This window comes from Podarcis filfolensis, assembly GCF_964270895.1.
Source record: "Podarcis filfolensis genome assembly, chromosome: 8".
NCBI classification, from domain to species: Eukaryota; Metazoa; Chordata; class Lepidosauria; order Squamata; family Lacertidae; genus Podarcis; species Podarcis filfolensis.
In genome coordinates, this window is record NC_139611.1 from 2,778,908 (window position 1) to 2,805,692 (window position 26,785).

At 48.8% G+C, this 26,785-nt stretch overlaps 1 protein-coding gene across 1 annotated transcript; it reads right to left on the reverse strand.

Moving 5' to 3' along the window:
- Positions 1-437: 437 nt before the first annotated feature.
- On the reverse strand, positions 438-25,556 carry ARID5A (AT-rich interaction domain 5A). The gene is made up of 7 exons (XM_083629409.1): positions 25,412-25,556; positions 16,280-16,434; positions 7,934-8,123; positions 7,219-7,271; positions 5,348-5,445; positions 3,879-4,041; positions 438-2,341 (listed from the first exon to the last, which is right to left on the reverse strand). Exons 1-7 carry the CDS (start codon positions 25,413-25,415, stop codon positions 815-817), a joined length of 2,190 nt encoding a protein of 729 aa, XP_083485535.1. The 5' UTR covers positions 25,416-25,556; the 3' UTR covers positions 438-814.
- Positions 25,557-26,785: the final 1,229 nt, after the last annotated feature.

The following is a 26,785-nucleotide window of genomic DNA, read 5'->3' on the forward strand; positions in this document are numbered from 1 at the left end:
AGAAAGGTTGTTTTCTGCTGCTCCAGAGAAGCGGACACGGAGCAATGGATCCAAACTACAAGAAAGAAGATTCCACCTAAACATTAGGAAGAACTTCCTGACAGTAAGAGCTGTTCGACAGTGGAATTTGCTGCCAAGGAGTGTGGTGGAGTCTCCTTCTTTGGAGGTCTTTAAGCAGAGGCTTGACAACCATATGTCAGGAGTGCTCTGATGGTGTTTCCTGCTTGGCAGGGGGTTGGACTCGATGGCCCTTCCAACTCTATGATTCTATGATTCTTTTCTTCCCATGCTGCGGAGAGGATTCCGTTCATGCACAGAGTGCCGTTTGCTGGCCAGTAAGCTCCCCTCCCCTCTAAGGAGGCTCAGGACACCTCTCTGCACAAAGGAAGCCACCCTCAGCCCCTCCCCCACAGCCAAGCTCAAACAGAGACCTTGAGGACTAGGCACTTGCGTTTATAATGTAGGAAAGAATCGGAATGGAATTGCGCCCAGCATTACCACAGATATAAATCTCTCTTTATAGGAGCTTTGTTCCCAAATGGTTGTTGTTGTTCTTTTGCGCACATCATTTGCATATCATACCAGATACAAATACATTTCAAAGTTGAAGAGTTTTGTAGGTGAGTGGAAGTGTTTGGTTTCTGTTTAAAAACGAAAATTACACGGTCCTGACGGTTGCATCCCTGCTGCTTTCCCAAGGAAAAGCCTTCGGCGGTCCCAAATGCTGGCAACGCAGCGCAGCTGCAGATTCCAACTTGTGGTGTGTCTGGTCCAAAAACCTTGCCGCCCCCCCCCGGGGGCTCCCGGCTGGGGGCTACAGCTTGGTGTTCCGGTGGAAGGCTGAGACGTGGGGGGAGGCGTAGGCTGGCTGGCTGTGCCACGTTGAAACCGGGTAGAGGCGGTGGCGGAGAACACTGTCGTAGGAGGTGGGGTAGTGGGCCAGCGGCTGGCACAGGTCAGAGGGCTGAACGGAAGCAGTTAATAAGGGGGTGGGGAAGGCCGGGATAATGAACGGACTGATGGACAGGGAAGGAATCAGCGAGGCTGACTGCCCTTTCAAGTGCTCCCCTGGGGTGCTAAAGTTCACAGGGAGCCTCAACATCGTCCCTTTGTACATATCCTGAACCTGAGGCACGGGAGCAACTGGAAAAGCTGAACTCTGCACAGCAGCCTTGGGCTTTGCCACCGCCTGCTGGCCGCTTGGGGAAGTGCCACGCTCCAGCCCATTGCTGGACTGAGCCTCCTTGACGAAAGGGGTGACGGCCTTCAGCCTCTTGCCCTGCAGGAACAGCTCCTCTTCCATGGCTCGTTTCTTCTGAGCCAAACTGCCGGCCTGCGCTTGAGAAACTGAATGGCCTCCGTTCTTAAGGACTTGTGGGCTGACCTTGGCCAGTGTGGCCACCGGGGGCACCCACGAGGGCTTGGCGTGGGGAAAGGGGGAGGAGCCTCTCTTGCCCCCGGGGCTGCTCACCCGGAAGGGGGAGGTTTGCTGCTGACCATCCCCTCTCCAGGAGGGCAGAGACTGACTCGGCTTCCAGCGGAGATCTTCTGGCTGGTCCTCGGAGCCTTCCTGCTTTTTCTGAGGCAGGCGACTCAACAGCACATCGCTGCCAGGTTGCTGATAGGCAGAAGCTGCTGCCACCTCCGGGAAATTCTTAAAGCCACCATAATACTCCACTGGTCCTCGAAGAGGATGGCAACTTATGGGTTTCATGACCTCACCTCGGGATGTGTGGAAGTAGCCCCTGACGAGAGGTAGACCAGGCGATGGGTGGCCCCCGCAGCAAGCGTCGTCTGCTTTCTGAGGCAGCTGGCCCTCCGTGAGGCTCGGGGACGCTTCCAACCCCCCTTCACTGGCTTTTGAGGGCTGAGAGGAACCAGCTGAGCCAATGGACCCGTCCACCTCCCGCGCTGGAGTTTGCCCCTCTTTCAGGGGGAGGCTGGTGGCCAGCGGATTCTTGGGACCAGCCTCTGTGTCCGAGCCAGGGATCTCTCGGATCCTGGCCTTCTTGTACTCTGGGCAGTGGCTGAGGTGCTTCTGGTGACCATACAGGGACTCATCCTTGCTCACCTGAGCCAGGAGCTTCTTCTTGGCCAAGGGAGACATGATGCCGTGGTTCCCTTTGAAGTAGAAGCTGGAGAAGAGCCGCTTGTAGGCCTCGGAGCAGCCGTGGGCACGGCAGTTGCCGCGGCAGGCGTCAGGGGCCTGGCTCTCAGAGGCCTCGCGGCCGTTTGGAAGAGAGGGGCACCCCTCGGGCTGCTCTTGCAGTTGGCTCTGCTCGGGGTCGCTGGCAGGCTTGGCGGCAGAGGCAGCATCAGGGCTCGGCTTCTCTGGCAAGATCTGCAATCAAAAGAGACATTTACGGTACAGGTGGAGATTGGGACCTGTCAGGAAGGGGGGAGGCAACTTGGGGTACAGGAAACGTTTCCATTCACTGGTTGGCGAATGGAGCGCATAGTGGTGCAGCCCCAGGTAATATCATAGCTGTACTATTAATTCGTCGCTGCAGCTGTTTCGCTTCCAAGGAATCCTTGTCTGTTCCTTCTGCGCTTGCCAGTTCAGAACTGCACTTCGTGCCCCTAATAACATGGACTGTGGTGCATGGAAAGTTAAGCCAGTGAACTGGGTTCCCTCCGGCTGCCTTGGACTGCAACTTGCCTCAGTCCCAGCCAGAATGCCAAGCCCCACCCTGCTGATGTTTTCACCCCACAAGATACAGCAGAGGGTGCAGAGAATGTTCCTTGCTACTACTCTCTTTACAGCTCAGAAACTCAGATCTGTGTGTTCTCTGCACTTGAAACACGAAAATGAACTAAATCAGCCCAAACTCCTATTGCAGTCTGAATTAAAGGATGAAAATAAAAATGCTTTTGCACACTGTTTTCTACATGGTGCCTCAAAACCCTGCCTTTTGGCAGATGGAAATTCAGCAGGAACTGCCTGCTCACTTCAGGGCAAGAAAGGCTTGAAACTTACATTTAAAAAACCATTATCAGGAACCCGAGTTCTGATCCAATGCCAAACACTGCAGAATACACAGCAACCCAGATAAACCAGATATGGGGAAACTTCAGCCCTCCGGATGGTGCTGAACCACAACTCCCATCATTCCTGGCCACCATCACTCCTTGCAGGGGTTTATGGAAGCTGTAGTTCAGCAACATCGTGAAGCCCACAAGGTTCCAGCCAACTGTGCTACACACTTCTAAGATTTACCAGTTTCCAAGCCAAAGGCCATTCCTGCCAGCCCTGCTCCTCCACTCCCCCACCTGCAAATCTTCCTGCTCAGCCTCCGGGACCAGTGACAGCACCTCTGACCCACAAGGCCATTTCCTCCAAACCACCCCTGAAGTCCTGTGAGGTGTCAGGTGCTGGGCAGGTACACACACCAATTTACCCTGGCCTTTGACACCTGAGGAGAATTAACAGACAAAGCAAATAAGATGAAGGTGGTTGTTACTGACTGACCGCTAGAGGGCAGTCAAGCTCCAAAAATCTTCCAAGGCAAAGGGATTGGTGGCACAGTGGACGCTCGGGTTGCGAATGTGATCTGTGCGGAAGGCACGTTCACAACCTGCAGCGCCGCATCTGTGCACGCGCGGGTCATGATTCGGCACTTCTGCGCATGTGCAAAGCGTGATTTAGCGCTTCTGCACATGCACTAGCGCCGAAACCCAGAAGTAACCCGTTCTGGTACTCCCAGGTTTGGCGCAGTGTGCAACCCAAAAACACGCAACCTGAAGTGTCTGTAACCCAATGTATGACTGTATTTATTAGCCCAGAAACAGTCCAGGGGGCGGGAGGCATAAGGTCCCCCAAAATTACACTGCCTCAATGTTTTGGCACCCGAACCCCACCAGCTCTGGGAGAGCTTTACCTGGTCCCTCAGCTTCTCCTTCTTGGCCCTCTTCTTCTCCACAGGCCCACTCCCTTTGGCCCCCTTTGGCTCTCTGGACACCTTGTACTGCTTCCGGGGCTTGGCAGGGGGCAGGGGTTTGTCGTCTTCGCCTTTCAGGTGCCGGACGTACGGGAGGACCAGCCTGAGAAGCAGGTGAAAGCCAAGGAAAAGAACATCATGACATGGCGGGGCGGTGAGAGGCCTTTGAAGTTCCTCAGCCCCACAGCCAACCCACACATGCAGAATTTCCCACAGGTTCTGCCAAACGCAGCAGATTTTTGACGCCTAAGAATCTCAGCTGTCGTTTTAAAACTTTAAAGAAAGCGTTTAGTCCTCATGGTTGTGAAAGTGTGTTTGAAATACACAAGCAGTATCTCCAGCCCAAAGTTGCCAGTGAAAGCTCAGTTTTAGAATAATTACCTGCCCTTTCTCCATTAAGCTACTCCTTGCCAAAATTATATATATGGAGTAAAACATGCTAAAGCATTGATAAGCCCAAGTTACGAGCTTTGACTACGTATACTTTACTGCAGAGCCATAAACGGCTTTAAATTTAGCAGTTAGTTACAGCAGTGGAGAATGCTCACAACCTGCCCAGGGAGGAAGTATGCACCCTCACCAGGGGGCTGTGAGCGGAGGGCGAAGGAGCTCCCTGCGCCTGGCCAGCCCCTGCCACCAAAGTGACACGAGTCGTGGGAGCGACACCGGAACAGGGCTGGCCCAGGGAGGGCGGCGTGAGCAGCACACCCCCATGTGCCCAGGGCAGTTGCCCCAAAAGCCCCCCCATGCTATGCCCCTGGTGAGTTACATTTAAATAAAAGCCAGCACATCACCATGAGGTGCCTTTTGGAGATACCGAAGGAAGTACAAAATAGTTCTGTTTATTAAACCAGGTTTTTGATTCTTAGAAGGAACTGGCATAGATACTTAGAAAGGAACAGAAAGTGACCTTTTCCTTCCCTATTACTGAAACACACCAGAAGCAAAATAGTCCAAAAAATTAAAAGAGCACGAAACTAAAGTTGTGGTTGATTGATCTCTTACTTATAAATGTATTTTACCGAAGGCTTTGCTTATTTATTTGCAGTTCAGTTCAAGTGCAAAATCCAAGAGAGACTTTCTGGCTGCAACATTTAGATCCACTGTCTTGCCCAGGGAGCTGAAGTGGGGTCCTCCAGATGTTATGGCTGGACTACAACACCCAGCCGTGCTGGATGAGGCCAGCAGGAGTTGGAGTCCCTCCACATCTGGAGAGAACCCCATTCTCTGCCCCTGGCCTTGTTTGTGCCTCCTGGGCAGGTCTCTTTCTTGCAGGAGCAGGTAGGTCATGCAGCGTCTGGCCCCTCCAGACATTATTGGACTGCAAGACCCAGCCAGCGCAGTCCAGCAACATCTGGAGGGTGCCAGGATGGCAAAGGCTAGTGAAAAGAGAAGCAGCAGTCCAATACCTCTCGTAATGCCTCCGGGTGCAAGTAGCGGCGCTGGTGCTCCCTGGGCTGCCCCCCAACATGTCATACACGTTCTTCCAAAGACGCCTCCCAGTGACCTACAATGGGAAGCAATCGAGTGAAACCCAGAGATGCCAAGAGATGCCAAGTCGGCATTACAAACACACAAACATTCACAATTCACAAGAAAAGATAAACCATCCCCTGGCAGGATGGGGGAAGGAGAATGTCAGCTGCCGGGGAACACAATTTTGAGAGTGCTCCTGCCCTCCAGTCCTGCTTGTGGGCTCAGCCACTGTGACCACAGGCTACAGGATGCTGGACTCAACGAGCATTTAGTCTGATCCGGCAGGCAGCTTCTTCTTAGCCTCTCCCAGCTTCAGGATTCAAAATGTAGTTTGCAATAATGAGGTTGCCCTAAATTACAGCAGCAACAACTGGAGCGGCATTTCACTGGCGCCCAACCTGCACTATGCACTTAAAGCACCACTTTAAACAGTCATGGCTTCCCAGGAAGTGCAGTTTGCTAAGGGTGCTGTTGGGAGACCACAATTCCCCTCACAGAGATGCCGTTCCCAGAACGGTTGAACAATCAATCCCTCTTCCCAGGGAACTCTGGGAATTTTAGCCCCCTTAGCAAGCAACGTTTCCCATGATTCTCTGGGGGGATTCCACGACTATTTAAAGTGGTATGATAGTGCGTTAAATGTGTGCTGCAGCGGTTACCTTGCTTGAGGTGAGGGTTTGATTCGCAATGTTTTTATTTGTGTTTGCTGAAAATGGCACTCCTCTGATCGCCACTGCCTCACACCCAACTCCTATGCTGGGCTTAAGAGTCCGCTTTTGCCCACCAGAGCTAGCTGGCCTCTCTCTCCCTCTCCCCCCCCCACCTTGTTCTTCACACAGCTGTGAGCATCAATAACATCATTGACTCACTGTTATGTTCTCGTAAACTACTTTTTCTCCACCGTCACCTTGCCAATGTATTTTGATAACAAGAGATGCCTGTCATGAGCTGCTTTGAGCACCCTTTGCTGTGGAAAGGTAGCGTATAAATGAATTAAATCAATCAGGCAAATCCATCAATCAATCAATGGGCCATTTTAGATCACTGGAGATTTGGGACAAACTTACAAGGTATCTGTCAGGTGTCAAACAGGTTGTCAGTGGCCAGTTATGTCCCCATCTCACCAAAAACTGGAATAATACTTTCATGGCAACAGTGTTAGTTGTAGTATGTCCTTTCTTACTGCTTATAGAAACTGGTGGCTGTTACATTTGTATGGTATATTGTATGGCGATAATACAGTGGTACCTCGGATTGCAAACTTAATCTGTTTCGGAAGTCCGTTCTTAAACCAAATCCATTCTTAAACCGAGGCGCACTTTCCCTAATGAGGCCTCCCGCTGCCGGTGCCCTTCCACCGTTCGGATTCCATTTGTAGACTGAGGTAAAGTTCGCAAACCGAAACACTACTTTCGGTTTTGCAGAGATCATATACCGAATAGTTCATAAACAGGACTGTTCTTAAACCGAGGTACCACTGTAAACCAATATGAAAATAGTGTTGTTTAGGCTTTATGTTCTGTTGCTTGCTGCTATGGGTACATTTAGTGGAACACAAATAAAGCATCCAAGGCAGCCTTAGCTAATCTGCTACCCTCCTGAGGTTTTGGACTAGGACTTGCATCAATAATAATTATAAATTTATTTATACCATGGCTTTTTCCTTGTCAGACTCAAGGCAGCTGACAGATAAAAACAACTGCTAAAATCATTTTTAAAACCAATCATTAAAATACAGCAAAACATTGATAGAATTAAAACGATAGATAGAAAGATGATAGACAGATTTATAATTTCTTCTTACCAGTTCGTAGGCTCCCAGCTTTTCCACAACTTTGTAGATCTTAAACAGGTTAACTAGAAGAAGAAACACATCCAGGAATCAGCATAGCAAGAGATAACAACAGACTGCAGTTCCTTAGAAGTGCAGAAAACCTCCTTCCTGAAGACCAAAGGTTTCATTTAGGCAAGCCTCTGGTCCTCATGGCTGCAAAGTTGTGCTTGAAAGGGCCTGATCACTTATCACATGGCCTTTTTAAAAAATGAGGCAAGGGGCAGGGGAGGGGGGGTTAAGCTTTCCCTCCAGAGCCATGACCTCAGGTTAAAAAACAAAAAAAAAACACCACACACAGAGCAATTAGCACAGGAACCAATATGAGGCGGTTTTGGGGTTTTTTAATGATCATTGACACATGGGGAAGTGGGGGTGACCAAGATCAAGGCTGGAGTGGAAAGGCTTAAACCTCCCCCATGCCTGGTTTTTTAATTTTATTTTTTAGAACCACTACATGATGCTACCATTTCCCACTCCTCCGGCTTCGGAGGGACTAGGCCCAAATTCCAGTGGCTATGGGCTCCTTGGACCTTCCTGGGGGCACCAGAAGAATCAGAATAAATAATACATACATTTTTTTAGGTAAGATAAAATTATGGAAATATCTGCAGAAATGTGGAGAACTGAATTTGACACTGGAAAAGGGGGACCTGAGGGAAACCAAAATGGAGGGCAAGGGACGTACTCTGCTTGAAGCCAAGGTGAGGCACCCTCTCGATGGGCGTGTGGCGGTCCTTCATGAACTTGTATAGGCTGACAAGGAAGGCCTGCTCCTCTTCCTTCTCGCTGCTGGGCATCTGCTCATCTCCAGAGTCCTCTGCTGGGCTCTTCTCACCCGCTTCCAAAGCGCCATCTGCCTTGCTTTCAGGAGACCCCTGAGGTGTGAGGATGACACACAAATCTAAGCAATGGAGAAATCAAGGAGGAGGAGGAGGAGCACAAGACCAGCAAAGACCCAGAGAGCTGAAGTGAAAATAAATCCCAGCAGATGTCCAAGATGGTGATTCTTTTTGTTGTATTTTTATCCTTGATTACATTTATGCTCCATCTTTTCTCCAAGGACCTCAAGGTGGTCACATGCTGTGCCGAAGAAGTATTTCACGTTCCGCTCCCCCTCCAAAAAACAATTTGCCATCCGTTGATGAGAAAAGGAATTGATCTTGGAAATTACCAATGGGGGAACAATATTGATGGCCTTTTTATGACTTGGGTGCAAGGCTTTTGGCATGTTTAGTTTACTTCTGAGGCAGCAGGAGGGTCCTTTCTTCGTTCCACAAATCACCTCATAAGTGGTCTGTGCTCTGCAGCCTTCCCGGGTGCCCATGCGGGGAAGCATCAGGAGGGAGCCCCTCCCACATGGCTTGTTCAGGTCAGGAAGTGTGAACAGCTGGGGAGGCTGCAGATATCTAGAGAAATGTTCACTGGAAAGATAACACACACCTACACCAACCTTTGGCCACCTCACAACGGCCACATTCACACCATACATTGAAAGCACTATGATCAGGACCGTCCTGCCCACAAGGCAGAGGGAAGCAGCCCTCCTCAGGAGGCAGAATCCTTCGGGGAGGTGTCCCCACAGGCACCCCACCCACCACCGCCATGTAAGCCCGAAAGTGAGGCTGTGGGGTGGGGGGTGACAGCACCTTCCCATTTCGCCTCAGGCAGCAAAACAGGGTGGGCCATCCCTGACTATGATACCACTGTAAACAATTATAGCTTCACCCACAGAATTCTGGGAGCTGAAGTTTGTTAAGGGTGCTGAGAGATGTTAGGAGACCCTGATTCCCCTCCCAGAGCGACAATTCCCAGAGTTCCCTGGGAAGAGCGACAGATTGCTAAGGCAGCCTGGGAATGGTATCTTGATGAGGAGAACATGTTCAGAGTGGCATCACAGTGCTATAGCTGCATGGTGTGAATGTGGTCTATGACAGAGAAAGAGCAAGACCCCGTGCCCAGCAGAAGTCTACAGAGCCCTGAGAAGGAAAGAGGAAAAGTTTATTTTCACAGGGGAAATACAGGTTTCTGCACAGCACTGACTGGCAGCAGCTCTGCAGAGTTTCAGGGGCCCACCTGGAGAGAGAAGTGTTCAGCTCTTAGAAATCCTCAAAGATCATCATGCAAAAATAATACTATATGCTGCTCTTTAGTTGTACGGAATTTCATCTGCTGAGTGACTCCGTCTTGGCCCGGCCTGCCTCTAAGTTAAGGTTACCAGATTTTTTTCAATGAATTCGGGGACACTTTTCAACTTCCTACTAAATAGATAGATTTTGTCAGGGGACTGATTTGTAAATCTGGGGACTGTCACTGGAATACGGGGATGTCTGGTAACCTTTCTCTAAGTCAGCCTTTGCCAACCTGATGCCCTCTAAGCATTTTGGAGGGCAACTCCCATCAGCCCCAGCCAGCACAGGCAGATGAGAGCTGTGGTCTAAAACATCTGGAAGGCCCCAGATTTGTAAAGACTGCTCTAACTGTTGGACAGCACAACCCTTGGCCCCCAGACGAGGGCTCAAAATGCAGCCACAAGGTTGCCTGGATTTCCATTCCCAGCTTATTGTGATTTTGCTGTGTAAACCAGTTTCTAATTTAAAAAAGGCAGGCGGAGGGGGGGGGAGTGTCTTCTTATGGGGCCAAAATCATTTGCTCTTGAAGAAACAGAAAACAGATGGGACTCTGTTTTGGTTTTGAACAGCTGCATAAGCCAGAGCTCTGGAACTCGTGACCTGCAACCCCGGACTCACTTAGCAGGGAAGGGAATAACAAGGAGCCTGTTTTCCCGAGAGAGCAGAAAGGGCTGCAGCAGAAGCTGAAGGAAGTCCACAAGCAGCGCTCCCTTCTCCAGCGCATGCAGACTATCTTGCCTCCTGAGGAAGGGCGGGGGCAACTTGCTTCACACGCAAAAGGCCCCCAGCCTCTCCAGGTAGGGCTGCTGGGAAAAGACCCTTGCCTTGCATGAAATCCAGAGAGCTACTGCCAGTCAGGTCCACACTGAGCTAAATGGAACAGCCGTCCCCTTCAGGAGAAGGCAGCTTCTGATGTTCCAAGATCACAGACTTCAAAGCTGGGCAAAAACAACAAAACTTAGTGGCTGCGCAGATTGTGAGAAGCACCTCCGTGGCCCAAAACATGGTGCCACAAATAACTAAAGCTGCAAGGTGGCTGGGGGGGGGGGGAGAGGAAGCCTGCTAAATCCCAATTCTCAGCTGAAACAGCCTCTTTACTTGACACCTGCCCTATCCTTCAGGGCATAAACCCTCTCAAGGTAGCTTGCAAAAAGAGGGGAAACAATAAAACATAGGAAGATTTAGAATGCACTTAAAACCACCCCGACTAAATAAACACCTGTATATAAAAAGGACCCAGCTGTGCTCCCTTACTAGCTTGCATAAAAAGCCAATTAAATGCAGAGTGAAATGAAAACGGCTTTCCAGGTCTGCTTGAGGGCAGCTTACTAAAGAGGTCAGATGTACTGTCAAGCTCGGCCACAGTGCTGATGTTTTTCCGATACTGTTTTAATTGTCGGGTTTCTAGGACACCTCCAGGGTTTTTAAACAAAGAGGGGGGGGTGAGAAATAGCCACAGAATTTTTCTTTAAACAAACCTTCTGCTTGCAAGGCAGAGCTACGGCGTGTGCCATGGAAATGCCAGAACGCTTACACAGATTGGATCAGTCTCATTTCCCCCGCCCCACTTTCCGCACACAAAGCGCGGCTGTTCAATCCCATCAAGAGCTGTTTTTGTGGTCGGAGGCAATTTATTAGCTCCGAAGAGTCGCCAGCTTGTTCAGCTTAGAGAGAGAGATGTCGAGTGTATTATATGCCTGGGATAGGGCAGGCTGCCAACTTGGTCAGAGTGCTGGGATGTGTGAGAACACAAGGGACTGTTTCCAGGAAAACAGAACGGCACAAATTCTCACTCTCACACACCCTCCCGCCCTCAGCTCAAAAAACGTTTCGTGCGTTTTGTTTTCTTGGTTTTTTGTTCTAAATTTTCCGGAGTTATAAAACTTGTTGCTATTTTTGGTCAAGGCAGCTGCTGAGCACTCAACACGTCTGCTCCTTTCTATTCTTTTCCCCGCTCACGATAGACATGTTATTTTAGCTGTGGGGCTATTTATGGGGCTGCTTCTTTTTTCAAATGAATCTAATTTTGAACTGGACAGAGAGCCAAGCCGACGGTGTTTGCAAAATGCTCTCTCCCCCAAGCGGTGGCTGCAGGGCTACCTAGATCCTGCCTGAAAGAAATTTAGAGTCTACAAGTCTGCAGAGATTGTGAAATTTAGGAAGGGTTGCCAGCATTCAAGCTGAAGACAGAACACTGTATCTTCGCACGGGCCACTCCCCCCCACCAATATTGCAGGTAACATGATACAAGCATGCTTCTCCCTACAGTGTGCGCATTCATTCCACCATCATATCCAGTCAAACAGGTGTTGCGGGCATTCATATAGTTTCCAAAACCTGTTGGACTGGCGATTGTGGCAGGACAAAAGAAACGTGTTTGTGTTTGTGTGTGGCAAATATCCCTCTCCAGCCTTACTTTACCTGACATTATGCACCATGCTAATCAATTGCACTCCAGGTCATGCAGAGGACAAAACTCTCTCTCTCTCTCTCTCTCTCTCTCACACACACACACACACACACACACACACAACCTAACCTCCCTCACAGGATTGTTGTGAGGATAAAGCAGGAGAGTCACATGCATGAATGGAAGGCAATATGCAAGTGTGATGAGACAGATGGACCCATATTCTGCAATGCCTTTCTAGGAGTGCTGAGCTATAAAAGGTCAGCCCTCATCTGCCCCATTCCAAAGTGGTCCAAATTCTGCACAATGTATTTTGTGCAAAAATTATTTTCAGAGATTGAAGGGGAAGAAAAGGATGCCCCAACACTACCCAACTACTTCTTAGCAACAGAGAGCTCATTTCAGAAGTTCACACAGGTTTCTTCTCCCCAACATACACGACACTTGCATTTTCAGTTTCTCTCTTTTGACGCTAAACCCTCTGGTTTCGAAATTTTGACGTTCTCCTCCATTTCTTGTTTAAACCCTGCCCACAAACCTAGGCAAATGTGAGCTAATCAACTGCCAACACTGAAGAGTCTATGTGCCACGGTGGAGAGTGGGGGTGGTGAACAGAGAGAGGTGGATGAACCCCCAAACTTATTAGGGGTTGCACACTCCAAGTTGCTTTGAACTATTATATTTTGGGTTGACAAGCCAAGATATTAGCATGCAGTTGCTGCCTCCCACCCTTTGCATGAGCCATAATTTTAACCAGGAAGTCGCTAATGAACTATAGTTTCCTGTTTCATCCAAACTAGGAAACTAAAGGCTACCCGCCCTTGGTTTAAGATCCTGGCTTCTTCCAAAGCTGGCAACCCATCGTTTCCTTGTTTCTATAAAACAGTAAACTATGGTCAATAAAATATTTCCTGCTTTAAACACAACTTGCACGAAGGGCAAAATGTGCGTTCATTTCTTGGCTTGTGAAACCAAAGTAATGGTAACCCAAACCAACTCAGTGAGTCAGCAACCCAGAGTACGATTGCAGGGTTTTAAGCCAAGATATGATCTTCTAAACCAGCTCTCTATCAACTCAATTCAACTTCCAAGTCACTCCATAAACAGGTCAAAAAAATCAAGAGAGAGTTCAGTAGCCAGACCCAGGACAAGCAATCAGAGAAGCACTCCCAAAATGAAGCTTCCAGTTTGCTGGTGGGGTGGAATAACTAACTGAGAGTTGGCTTCAACATATGCTTTGCTCTCCCTCCCCTTTCCAAGCCTAAACTATAGTTCACTGATACATCTGCACCAATGCTAACTGTGGGTGATGCTAATCAGGATTCCTTTCTTACCTGAGGTTTACAAACCCTGGTCAAGATAGCAGCTCTGGTGGGAATCAACCACAGTTTGCAGATCTATTGCAAAACTGTGGTCAATGCAAACATGGGAAGAAATGGGGGGGGGAGCAGGAGAAAGGGAAGGTGCCTGCATCCCCAAGGCTGGCTCCCCATTTTTGCATTTTGATTTGAAGGAAGCCAGCATTTCTGGGCCAATCGTAACTTTTTGCCAATTCTGGAGGTCAGTGTTCTGCATGGGTCACAGCCTGACTCCAGGTAGATGGCACTAGTGGTGCTGCCATCATTTTTATATCTACACAAACACACACACACACACACCCCAGCAGCCTTTCTGGGTTTCTGTCAAAGACGTGACATGAGAATTGTAGGGGCAGAAATAGAAAAGGCATCATTGGCAAGTCGGCACCAGGCACTCCAAGAATCCAGATTCCAATCATGCTTGGAAGGATTGTCTTGAGGTGCAGATTTTTCATTAGAGCTCCTGGGTCCTAATACCCGTCATTTTTATATGATTCTACAGAACCTTTCATTTTGCACCCCTTGTAACAAAACTTTTCCATTTTGAAGTGATAAGCAATCCACTTGTTTTACTGCGTCTATACGAGGGGTCAACCCTTAAGCACCCCAAGAAGGAAAGATTTTGCTCTCTATCTTATTCAAAGCTGAAACAAAATATAGACAAGATTCTAAGAAATATCTCAGATTTAAGCTGGCATATGCAAGTTGGGAATTTTGGAAAGACTTTTCTTTTTTCTTTGCTCCAATTCTACCTTTATTGCCACTAAATTGCAAGTACTACAGGTACACCCCATTCCATTTAAAGCCTAAGGACGCGGGTGGCGCTGTGGTCTAAACCACTGAGCCTCTTGGGCTTGCCAATCAGAAGGTCAGCAGTTCAAATCCCCACAACAGAGTGAGCTCCCGTTGCTCTGTCCCAGCTCCTGCCAATCTAGCAGTTCGAAAGCATGCAAGTAGATAAATAGGTACTGCTGTGGCAGGAAGGTAAACAGTGTTTCCGTGTGCTCTGGTTTCTGTCACGGTGTTCTGTTGCACCAGAAGCGGTTTAGTCATGCTGGGCATATGATCTGGAAAGCTGTCTGGTGGACAAACACTGGCTCCCTTGGCCTGAAAGGGAGATCATAGAATCATAGAATCATAGAGTTGGAAGAGACCACAAGGGCCATCGAGTCCAACCCCCTGCCAAGCAGGAAACACCATCAAGATGAGCGCCACAACCCCATAGTCACCTTTGACTGGACTTAACCGTCCAGGGGTCCTTTACCTTTACCTTTTATTCCATTTACAGAATAAGCCTCGGGGTGATAGAATGGTTTGCTCTGATGTTTGAACCGGAGCCTGCCCACAAACAGTTGCTTGTTTAGGACTGACAAACTAGCACCTGAAAGCATAGTTTGAACCTGATTTTCAAACCAGATTCAGCTAACTGGGGTTCGCTGCTATGTCTGAATTTACAGACCACTGACAAACCACATTCTGGGCCACTGCTCCAGTTCAAGATGTGAGTGCAGAACACATGGAAAAAAAGAAACAGACAAGCAGGTCTATCCCATTGTATGCTTGTACTTCTGGGAGATCAAAGTATGGGTAGCTCAAACCATGGTTCCACAATATGTCAAAATCCAGCCTCTATATTGTGCCTCCTCACTCAATTCTTTCAAAGCCCACAGAGCCTTTGCTTACTATTTTAGTCCTTGTCCCAAAACAAAATGAAGCCTAAACACCTGGAACTTAGAGCAAGTGTGACAAGAGTTAAGCTGCATCTAGTATTATGAAGATAAGCCTAAACAAGTCTTCTATGCCTTCCTGCAGTTTGTTGTAATATCCAACACTGCACAAACTGTGGTTAATTCAACCTATGATTTGTTGAAACAAGCCAACTTCAAATGGTAGGTTATGAAACTAGCTTGTTTCAACAAACCATAGGTTAGAGTTTATGGTTTGACTGGAACACTAAACAATGATTAATCTAGAATGGAAGCAGAGGCTTTCTACCTCCCACTTACAGCCAAGCCGGAGGTGTGTGAGCATAAGGTTTGCTGAGGCTCGTCCTTGCATGAGTGTTCAGTCTAGACCAGGAAGAGGCAGGTTCAAAGCCCCAACCAACCACTAAGCTCATTGGGTGACGCTGGGCCAGTCACTAATCTTTCTCCCAGGATTCAAGCAAGGATAAAATAGGACTCTGCCCAGAGATTCTTAGAGGAAGAATGGGATAAATATGTTGTTCACTAGCTACACCAGAACTTGTCATGTCTCTGTCATGTCTGCTGTTGAAAATTTAGATGGCAGGTGTCAGGGAACTGCCATCAGTGCCGGAGGGAGAGAGCAAGCTCCAGAGGGTTTCCAGAGAGCGTCCCGGGATGGGGAGAGGCAGCCCAGCTTCTGGGGAAGAGAATCAGCGTAGCTCCAGCGGAGAAGGGGGGCAAATGGGGGAATCGGCGAGGCGGTCCCATGACTCATTGCCGGGGACCAGCGGGGAGAGTAAGGGTCCTCCGCTGCCTACGCCCTCCTTGCGCAGAAGGCTTCCGCGCAGGGAGAGTAGGAGGAGACTAGGCGTTAAAGAGCTTCTTTGCTGGAAGAAGTTTAAGAAACGCCCACTGACGGATTCTGCCAGCGATTGAGACAGCCACGGGTGAGTGGCTGTCCGGACAGAAAAGGTTCACTCAGGCAACCCAGCCAGGTGCTGGCACCGGCTTACGCACGAGCAACCCCTAGAACCATTACAGCAGGCTGCTGTATGTTTAGTGTATCATGGCCATTCATAGCACCCATTGATTAAACAAACACATCCAAATCTAGAGTTATGCCAATGCCAGCAAGTTGCCTTCCGGGTGTTTTGGACTACCACTCCCATCAGCCCCAGCCCCAGCGGCTCTAGAGCAGTGGTTCTCAACCTGTGGGTCCCCAGATGTTGTTGGACTACAACTCCCATCATCCCTGAGCTCTGGCCTTGCTAGCTGGGGGCCCACAGGTTGAGAAAGGCTGCTCTAGAAGGCTACAGGTTGGCAAAAGGTTGGTCTAGCTGTGATTTGCAAAGGCCAAGATCTAAAGGTTTTGAAAGAATATCATCACAGATGTGTTAGGATTCAATTATTGGCTTTTGTGATGCAATTATTATTACAATTTTCACTCACCACTTCTTCCAGCTTCTCTGGAGTGTTTTGATGCTCTTCAGCGCCAGGGCTTCCCACTGCGGTCTCTTCTGCCAGGGACAGCACCAGAGCATTCTGGGATTCGCTCTCAGCCATGAGAATGGTCTTCTTTTTCCGCTTGCCTTTAAGGCTGGGTGCTGCAACAAGGGAGAAGAGTTGAGAAGCCATTAAGAACCAAGACCCAAGTCCCATACCCCTCAAATCAAGAGACCTTGAGTGACAGGGACCCCTACCCTAAATCCCAGCAATATCCAAACCCACCTCAGGAAGACCAAGAAGGAAACACCGCCTGAAGACATTTGAGGCAGAGGAGAGGCTGCCAGCAGATGGGGCGGGAGTCTTTTAGCCATAGGCCTACTGCCCACCGCCACCTGTTCCTCTGGGGTAGGGGCACAGTTCAGAGGTGCTTCGTACGAAGGCAAAATCAGATTTGATTCTGGAATCTCCAGTTAAGGAAAAGGGATCAGTCAGCAGACATGAAACTGAACAACACACACAATGTGACAAAGTGTTTGGTAGTGTTTTGAAAGCAGACGTGAAAAAGCACTGCCCAAAACGCCGAGGAGCAACCTCCAGTCAGCATTTGGCCACCTGCTGCCTTTTCTCCTCCACCACCATAAGGCCACATTCACTCCATACATTTAAGTGCTATGCTACCAATTTTCACCGCCATGGCTTCCTCAGAAGCATCCTGGAAAGTGCCATTTGCTAAGGGCTGAGAGTTGCTAGGAGGCCCCTATTTTCCTCACAAAGGTGCAATTCCCAGAGTCTCTAGGAAAGAGGGATGAAGCCACTTTGAAAACTATTGCTCTGTGAGGGGAAACCCTCATCGCCCTTAACAAACTGCAGCTCCCATAATCCCTTGGGGAAAACCATGGCTATTTAAAGTGGTATTGTACTGCTTAAAATGTGTGGTGCAAATGTGGTCTAAATCTCAACCTCTGCCCGCAGGCCCCACGTGGCCCACGGATTAGCTGTCTCCATCTCCTGCTGCTCTGCCTCAACAGCACCCAGAATCTATGACTCCTCCATGGTCTGCCTCCGACAAGAAATTCTGGGCAGGAGACAGCGATGCTTGGCTCTGAGGAGGGGCCCCGGCTGAGACTCCACTGGAGCGGTTTTCTTAGAAGAGATGTCTCCTTTGACGCATGCAACTCAATGGTTTCCTGCTTGGAGGTGCAATTGCACACAAGAGCAAGTGCGAATACGGCAGACGGGCAAGACTACAGAGTTTCCACTTTTGCTTTCAAGGTGGTTTCCTGAATGGTGTGAGCCTTGCCCCCACCAGCCACATCCTTCCCTCCTAGACGCTCGTCAACCAACTGCCACAAGCAAGCCCTCCAAAGTCCACTCTCAATGCAAAAATCACCTCCTTTTGCAGGGAGCCTCTTGCGCAGTCAGAATGCACCCATCATTGCCACCTGACAGTGCAGCTGAGGGAGGGTGAAGCCAAGATGGGCTGCAGGCAGCAAAACAACTCTCCTGGTACTTGGGTAAGTGAAAAAGCCTCACTCTTGAAGCTTTCATCCAAGTCAGGGAATACCACCTTTTTGGCTGCATGCTCTAACCAGTTTATGTTAATCTGTGCCTCTCCTGCCAAAAGGATTAAAATGGAGCAAGAGTAAAACGAGTGTCCACAACTATTTGAACCTTTTATGACTCAATTTACACCAAAGCGATTTACAGGGAAAAAAACTTGCAAAAATTTACATAATTAAAGAACTATCAAAAACTACATAATGAAAAGTGACGATTCAGAAATACTAGTTAAGAAAGAATTTTTAGGAAAGCACCTTATACAGAGTAAGACCAACAATCCCTCGAGCTCCACATTGTCTACAACGACTGGCAGTGGCTCTCCAGGTTTCAGACAGTGGACACTCCCTGCCCCACCTGGGAGATGCTGAAGACCGAACCTGAGACCTTCTGCATGCAAAGCAGATGATGCTCTAAGCACTGAGTTACACTCCTTCCCTCATCCCTCATTCACCAAAGGATTATCACCACAAAGTCAACAGAATGCTCTCAAGAATTCACCCAATTTCACCATTCAACATGAAATTCAGAAACAGAGAGAATTTTTACCTCAAAATTCAAGTGTTTTCAGTATCTTGTCTGGTTTCTGGCAAGCGTCAACTGTCAACTGCTAAATCCCACTGAACGTTATCAGTCAAATATTACCTCCTGCCAACACTCAAAACCACTGTTTCTTGTCTGCTATGAAATACTGCCAAATGCCAAACAAGAAACAGTGAAATCAAAATATTGCCACATGTCAAAACAACTACTGAATACTCAGTGAATATTAAACATACAGGGAGTAGCTGGAGAACATTCGGTACATAAAATTCACAGAGGACAGAATCTGGTTCAGATCCACACTCTCTCTGTGGCCTGAGGTGACCCACACTCCGTGATCCTGAACTGTCCATCTGCAATACAGTGGCAATTCTGACAGACTTACTGGAAGATTTACTGCGGTAATATTTCTGAGGGACTCTGGACACTCAAAACATGTCCATCATCCTCTCTCACTAGCCAAAACAAAGCAGCACTTGACAATATTTTGGGAAGTCTTCTGCATCCTTGGCCAGCCTTAACTTTACTTGAATCCTGTCTCTGTTTCTTTCAGAGAGCATCCCAGGGAGAATGGAGGTTATTGTGGCTTCCCAGGAACAAGCTACTTCCAGCTGATAGTGGCACACGTCATCATTTGGAAGAGCTGCATCAGGGCTTTTTGTGGAAGGTTGTGACGTAGGAAGGAGAGCAGGGAAGAAGATGACAAAGTGCAGAAGATAAACCAAGAGATGCTCTTATTGATTGGGAGGGCCTAGAAAATACTACTTGCACACAGTCATCAGGAACAGTAACTCACAGAGATGATGGTGGTGATGATGATGATACTTATATGCCACCCATCTGAGTTGCCCCAGCCACTCTGGGTGGCTCCCAATAAAATAATAAAAACACAGTAAGATAGCCATTAGAAACTTCCCTGCCTTCACATCTCTTCTAAAATCATAGAGTTCTTTTCCTGCTTGACATCTGATGGGAGGGCATTGCACACAATGGGCACATAAGCGAGGTGGTGCGCCCACAAATTTACAATCCTCTCAGGTGGAGAAAAGGCCCATTTCTTAAAAGAGGCAAAGCAGACGGGGTGGGGTGGGGTGGGAAGAGGCTGGGGGTGCCAAATGTTTTATCCACCTCACTTCCCCCCCCCCATATTTCTGGCCACTTTTGTCCCTTTCCCAAACATTTCACCCTTCCCTGCAAGCCAACTGCACACTATTCACCACCCCATGTCAATGGGGGGGCGCAAGGGGGAGACTAGCAATGGGGCGCAGAAGGCTTTAATCATTCCAAATGTGCCAAATTCAAATACGCAAAGCTCTCACCCCACATCAAATTGTGAGATTTGGCTTTTGTGACGTGTTTTGTTATTTTATTTTTCTACATTATTTGCTCTCTATTTATTTGGAAAATGTAACCTTTTTTTTTATTTATTCCTATTCCATGTTTTATTTTTATGTATGTTGTCTCCACACTTGCTGTAAGCCCTTTCTCCTTTGCCTCTGTTGACCTGTGGTCATCTATGTAAAAACCTTCTCCGTTTTGGAAAACTTTAATCCGCTTCAGTGACTGGGCTCCTAGCACATGACACTGCAATAGCTGTCTAAAAAATCAACAAAAAGTACTTTGGGCACACAAAAACTCCAAACCCAGGAGCAGAGGAAGAGGCAGGCTGCTACCTCTCGCTCTCGCTCTGGAGGAAAACAGAAGGAAAACAGAGTTTTGAGCCCTTCCCAGTCCTCTGCCCCCTCATCCATTTCCAGCTCGTGTTTGCTAAAAGAGTTTGTATGTTTCCCTCCCTCTCAGACCCCCTGCAGGAGTCCGTGAGCTCACCCCAAACACTCACATACTGTACAATGAGGCAGTGGGGGGGGGGAGAAAGAAGAAGAGAATTATAAAAAGGAGGGGGGAGCCTTCCAGTTTAATGTTCTCTGGAAATGAGATCATAGCCCACGGCAGCCAAAACAAGTCCAGCTTCTGAGAGGATTACTGGACATGATGACAACTTTGGGAAACAAACGAAAGAAAAAAAGGAAAGGGTGGGGAGGGAGAAACCAGCTTAGCCCCCCATTAAGCCTTCACAAGGAATTAAAGGAGGCATGGGGAGGTGACACTGGTAAACCCCCCCAACTCAGTGCCAGGGTGAACATCTTTTATGAAAAATGTGGGTGAGTTTTTTTGGGGGGGCAGGGGGAGTAAAATACCCATGAAACCCAAACAAGTTAAATTGGAAGCAGAGTTGAAGGCTTAGCAGGCCGGAGGAAACAACACAGGACAGTCCCGTTTCTCTCCTCTGCACCCCCCCTCCAGACAAATGCCCTTCATTCACTCCAGAAAAAATAGTCTGGTTTGGAGGGGGATTGGGGGGTTGCTATCTAACGATGCTTGGTTAGTATTGGGAACGAAAGCCAAAACAGCTGATTTTCTTCCACCCGCTACCTCCAAAATGATTTATCTAGAAAAGTCACCTGAACCCCCTTGCCACCATTTGAGGGTTTGGGGGGGCAAGAGGTGACTTGGCTGCTTCTGCCACCACCATTGCCACCTGTTCATGAGACTGGCCACTCCAAGCTCTTGCAAACCCAAGAGAGCAACATCCGTGCAAGTAAAGCCTTTGCCTGCAGAAAGCCACCCCTCGTGTGAACTGGAAGAGAAGTAGAGGGAACTGGTCTTTCTGCCCAACTCCCCCCACCTAAAATGGTTTTCAATCTGAAGCCACAGCTCTGCATTTCAGTTTCCTTTGACGGTCCTAAAAACACCTGTTTTTTTAATTCCCTCCTGCCCCCCACCATACAAAACAGCTGCTTGCGGGACTCTGTGTGGCTTAAATAAAAACAATTGTTTTCCATCCACAGTTGTGGAATTGACGCATGGGTGGGAGAGGGGCGCACACCAGCTCCACAGTCTGTAACCTCAGCAGAGAGAGAGAGACAAAGAGAGCGAGAGGAATGTGCTGACCTCAACCCAATTATTTGTCCTTCCATCTGGGGCAGATTTAAGGCTTTTGGAGTGATGTGCCGCCCCATCCCAGTGCAGGCCCCAAGTGGGGTAGTAGCCTCAAACCCATTTCAGAGATGAGGAAACAGAATAAGGAAGTAAAATAATGCCATGGGGGGGTCAGGATGGTGTCCTCCCTTCCAGAAAGACTGAAGGGGAATTAATTACTTCGTCGAACAATGGCAGGTGAATTTATGGAACTCTCTGCCACAAGTCACAAGACTTGTATAAAAAGTGGAATACACTTAGGGTTGTAACCAATGCTAGTCCTACTCAGAGTAGACCCACTGAAGCTGACAGACATATCTAACTTGGGTTTGTTCTTTTCAATAGGCATACTCTGAGTAGAACTTAGTTGGATACAACCAATGGTGACCAATTCAATGGCTCATAATGACAAAGACTAATGGAACCTCCATCTTCAGGGCTACTCTACCTTTGGCTGCCAGATGCCAGGGACCAACAACATTGAGGCCCTGCTGATGGGCCTCCCAGAGGCATCAGGTTGGCTGAGTAAGAAACAGAATGATGGGCTCAATGGACCTTTGGCCTGATCCAGCCATGGCAAATCTTATAAAGGCAGTTGCCCAAGGAGAGATCTCAGAACAGCCATTTCAGAGCTGCTATTTGAATCCTCTTTCCAGAGAAAGCAACTTAAAAAAACAACAACCCAGCAATAAAAACCTCAAACACAATGACAAAACATCAGGGAATGAAATGGGGAAATAAGATTGTCAGTGCCAGTAAGTTTAAAAAAAAAAAAATACAGTTAAAGAGAAGAACCACAGATCAGTTTCAAAACTTCAGGGTGAATCATAGAAATCAGACACAGCTTAAAGGCTATGAGCTCATTATGTTTGTTGTTCTCAGAGTTGGAGGAGCAGGAAGGAGGGGTGGTCTCTGCCTAAGCCATTCTGTAGAGCAGGGGTGGGAATCTGTAGCCCTCCACAGAATCGCAGAATTGTAGAGTTGGAAGGGACTCTGAGGATCATCTAGTCCAACCCCTGGCAATGCAGGAATTCATGACCGGTGGCTATCCAACCTCCGCTTAAAACCTCCAATGGTGGAGAGCCTACCATCTTCCGAGGGAGACCGTTCCACTGTCAGAAGGTTCTTCCTGACGTTTAGTCGGAATCTCCTTTCTTGTAATTTGAAGCCACTGGTTTGAATCCTACCCTCCAGAGCAGGAGAAAACAAGCTTGCTCCATCTTCCATGTGACAGCCCTTGAGATATTTTGTTCGACTCCAGTTCACCACTGAGCAGGCTAACGGGGGCTGATGAGCATTGGGAGCCCAGAAATGTGTGGAAGGCCATGGGTTCCTCAGCCCTGCTCCAGAATATAGACCCCTGTCCCACCCTGGAAACATATATAGCTGACTGAATTGGACAACTGGTCCATCTAGCCCAGTATTGTCTACACTGACCAGCAGCTGTTCTCCAGGGTGTCAGGCACAGCAAGGGTCTTTTCCCCCAGCCCTACCTGGAGATGCTTTTGGGGACTGAACCTGGGACTTCCGCATCTCTACCACGAACAACGCCCCTTTCACAATCTTATCTGGCCTCCTACCTATAGTTTTTAAGAAAGCAGCGTTAATCACTGTTTCGCTGGTAAGGAAGTGAAGCAACAAGACTGTCAGCCTGCATTTCATCTCAACGGCATCGTGACACGCGGCCTGAGAAGGCAGAAGACCAGCAGGCCACTCCATCTCCAGAGGGAATTTCCCGCGAAGCACATTGATTTCTCAGCATCACCAACAAATGACCTCATTCTATGTGTGGGCTGTTCCTTATATAGCATGTGTAAGATCAGAGAACATCAGGAGAGCCAGTTGTGGATCTCCTGCATAACATGTAGGTTGGCCCCAAGCGTCCACACCTGTGTGGCCCATAATATGCCCAGCGCCAGGAGAGAGACGTGATTCCACAGGAGCACAGAAAAACCAAAGAAAGTGGAAGTGGGTCCAGAAACCAGCAGCACACTCCCTTTTTTAAAAAATAAATAAAAGTGCCCCCCCCCCAGCTCTCGAGGTGCAGAAATATCCTTGAAAGCATGCGGACTACTGCTTCCGACTTCTCAGAGGAATATTTTCAGTGGTAGGAGGTGGGACTTCAGAGCATTTGTCTCGCCCAGGAAGAACAGATTATGCCAATGAGAAACAAAAAGCAAAAAACGCTAGAATAAAATTATGCAAAAGTTAAGAGAGAAGATCTGCCAAAGCACTCCGCTTGTGGGATTTTATACAGGCTGCAGAATTCAGTTATTCTCAGTGCAGGATTTGGAATGGATGGATGTGACACTTGAAAATGGGGATGGGGAACCGCTGGCCTTCCAGATGTTTTGCCAGACCCCACACTTCCAGTTGCCTCTGACCATTGGACAAGCCGGCTGGCAGTGATGGGAGTGAAAAGTTCAACAGCATCTGGCCTAAAGGAAGTGGAGCGTGTGTCCATGTGAACGAGGGTGATTTCTTAAAGGACCCCCCACTCCACGACTGCAACACCATTCTGAACTGGAAGAGTGGAGGCGACGCTGGCATTTCAAATTCCCTGGCTCCTGCTCAGCTCCTGCTTTGCCAATGATGCCAGGATGCGGTTTTATTTTGCAGCGATTTGTATCCCTCTTTCTCACAGGGTCAACAATTTCTTCCACTCCTAGGTATGCCAAGCAGCCAATGAAAGAAAGGAGACTGCCGGCTCAGTCCTTCCACAAGCAGATGCGCTATTCATTCAGTGAAAAAAAATGTTCTTGGGAAAATGAGAAAGGTCAACAACCTAGAAAAACATTTCTGGGCTGATGCGGAAGCAGCAGCCGAAAGCCGTTAGCATCTTCAAAGAATGTAGATCAAGCCACTTTCAGGAAATGACACAGAGTACAATACACCCAGGACTGCGGGCACACACTTCATTCAATATAGCACATATTCTTTTAACTCTTTAGGGGCTGAGATTGGCAGGGCGGGAGCGTGGTGGGAGGGGGAGGCCTCTTCTGGGAATGCGGGGGGGGGGGCTTTTGCTCACAGCTGACACAATAAATTAGCTGAGAAGAGCAAGAGATTAAAAACCACAACAGGAAAAGGAATGACCAAATATGAGAAGGCAGTGCTGAAATTGACTAAATTGGAAGGGAGGGGGGAGAGAAGAGAACTGAAATCAAAATTACCAGAAGGTCCAGGAAGGACTTTAAAAAATCCGCGGGGGGGGGGGTGCGCGGTAGGTGGAAATCTCCTTATAAGTACTGGGAAAACACACAAGAAAACTTCAGACAAAGTTTATGCTGGGTTTCTTTTTTTAAGGATCCAGTCACGTGGACGGAGTTGGCATGCCCCATGTTCCGAATACCAAGCGGGGGGGGGGGCTTGTTTTGTTTTAACAGCAAACTAAGACGATTTCCAACAAGCAAACTGGCTGGCTTGGCAGACCGCGCTCCCCCCCCCCGCCTCCCGCAACCCGCCCTCTGTTCTTTCCTCCACCTGCTCAGAAATGCAAACTCAGGGACTTTTGCAACTTAATCGCCGCCAATTATTATCTGCTGAGCCGCGCAAAACGGGAAAGAGGATTTGCCTAGAGCCCGGTCCGATGGTTCCCCGAGCAGAAAAACAACAACAGTCGCGCATCGCTTGGACCCAAAGCGGACACAACTGAAACCAAGGCATCCGGAAGAAGAAGACAAGCCCCTTCCAGGGAAGGCGACCGGGTAAAAGTCGGATCTTCGCGGATAAACGGGATTCGGGAGAATTCTCCCAAGCGGGTCAAAGAAAGGAAGCGGCTTCGTTTTATTGCAACCTACACTCGCTAGAAACAACTCTCCGGGAACAACTAACTGTTATAATTGCGCTCCGAGGAGGGAAAACGCGTGTCCCCCCAAAGTTTTCCCACCACCCCCCCGATCAGAACTTGTCTCCCCTCCAGCCGAGGTTCCTAAACGCAAACAAGACTTGAAATCAGCGCAGGGGCTCCAAGCCGATCCCTCGCTCCTCCGCGCCTCCGAGCAAGTTGCTAGTCCTCAGCGCGCCCCGAAGCGCCCGCCCCGCTCGCCCGCTCACCCATCGCCCGGAGCGCCGATCCTGCCCGGCTCCGCCGCCGCAGCTCCCATGTGATGCTCCGTCCGCACAGCAACTAAGCCAGCAGCGCTTTCTCTCCGCGGAGCGCGGCTCGCCGGGCGCCTCATCCTGCGCGCTGATAGGGCGGCGCCGAGCGCCCGCCTCAGGCGATTAGGGAGAAGGGCCGTCACTCAGGCCAAAGGGACCCGCCTGCTCGGTCCGAGTGGATTCTGGGAAGTGTGGTTCGGAGAGAAGGAAACTTCTGCACCATTCATGAAAAGGGTGTTCTTCAATCCTTCCCAGTAGGACAGCCATCCTTGCTTGCTGTGGTGAAAGCAACAATCTTCCATAGGATCCAGGTGTTTCAGCTGACATCTTGGGACTGCTGGGAGCTGTCCGAATCATCTGGAGGGCATCTGGCCGGGGGTGGCGGCTTAGGGGTGCTGCCCTGCACAGTGCTGAGGATGCGGGTCGAGAACAGCCACAACGGAGATGGCAGAAGAATCCCTCACAGAGCCTTTGGGGAGGGCTGAGCCAGGGTGTGGCCCTCCAGAGGTCCTTGGCCCCCAGCTCCCATCAGCCACCCAATTAGCACAGCCGTCAGTCAGGGATGAGGGTGGTCCAGCAACCTCTGACAAGGACCAGGGTTTGCCCCACACACCCTGTTTTAAAGGCAGGCCCCTCTGGCATTGGCATCCTTGCTTCCAGAAGTCCAGGGCTGGCTCAGATCATGGGAGATTTGGGGCCTTTAAATGAGCGGTCAGCGATCAAATAAAGATTCTTATTAATATTATTATTGCAGATTTGGTTCCCTGCCCATCCTTCACTATATGCCCTCAAGGTGGGTTACAGCAATGTAAAAAAACAATATTAGAATCCATTCAAACAACTGGCAAAAGGATAATAAATGCAACTGCAAGCGCATTCTGAACACCTTCAGAAATAGTATCTTGCTCATCCTTACAGTATTATGACTTGCCTATTTTATTCTGTCAGTCTGTCAGTTTATAACCCTGCCCTTTGTCAAACAGCTCCAGGACTAGTTACATGCAAATAGGAAATGCTGCATACAAAATAGGTTAGGTGAAAATTTACAAAAACACAAATAAACAGCAACTGATCACAACATAGAACCACTGCATTCTAGCTCTGGGCGCTCAGGTGCATCATTGCCAAGGTAAAGAGTTGCTCACAGTTGTGAAGAATATTCTTATGTTATGAATGGTTTGAATTGCCATTAAGAAAAAGAAGTCAGAATAGGCCAATTTATATGTGGACTGTCCAGTGGCACCAGATACACCTCAGAGGGGAGGGCATTGCTATCCTGTGCCCCCTCCCCATGGACTTCATTTAGACTGCAAAAAGGACCTCATCCCT

Excerpts from the sequence above, each read along its gene's own strand:
- ARID5A (XM_083629409.1), bottom strand. Across the intron at positions 8,124-16,279 it reads CAGAGAAGCTGGAAGAAGTG|GGGTCTCCTGAAAGCAAGGC; the intron begins GTGAGTGAAAAT and ends CTCACACCTCAG. Across the intron at positions 5,446-7,218 it reads AGCTGGGAGCCTACGAACTG|GTCACTGGGAGGCGTCTTTG; the intron begins GTAAGAAGAAAT and ends TTCCCATTGTAG.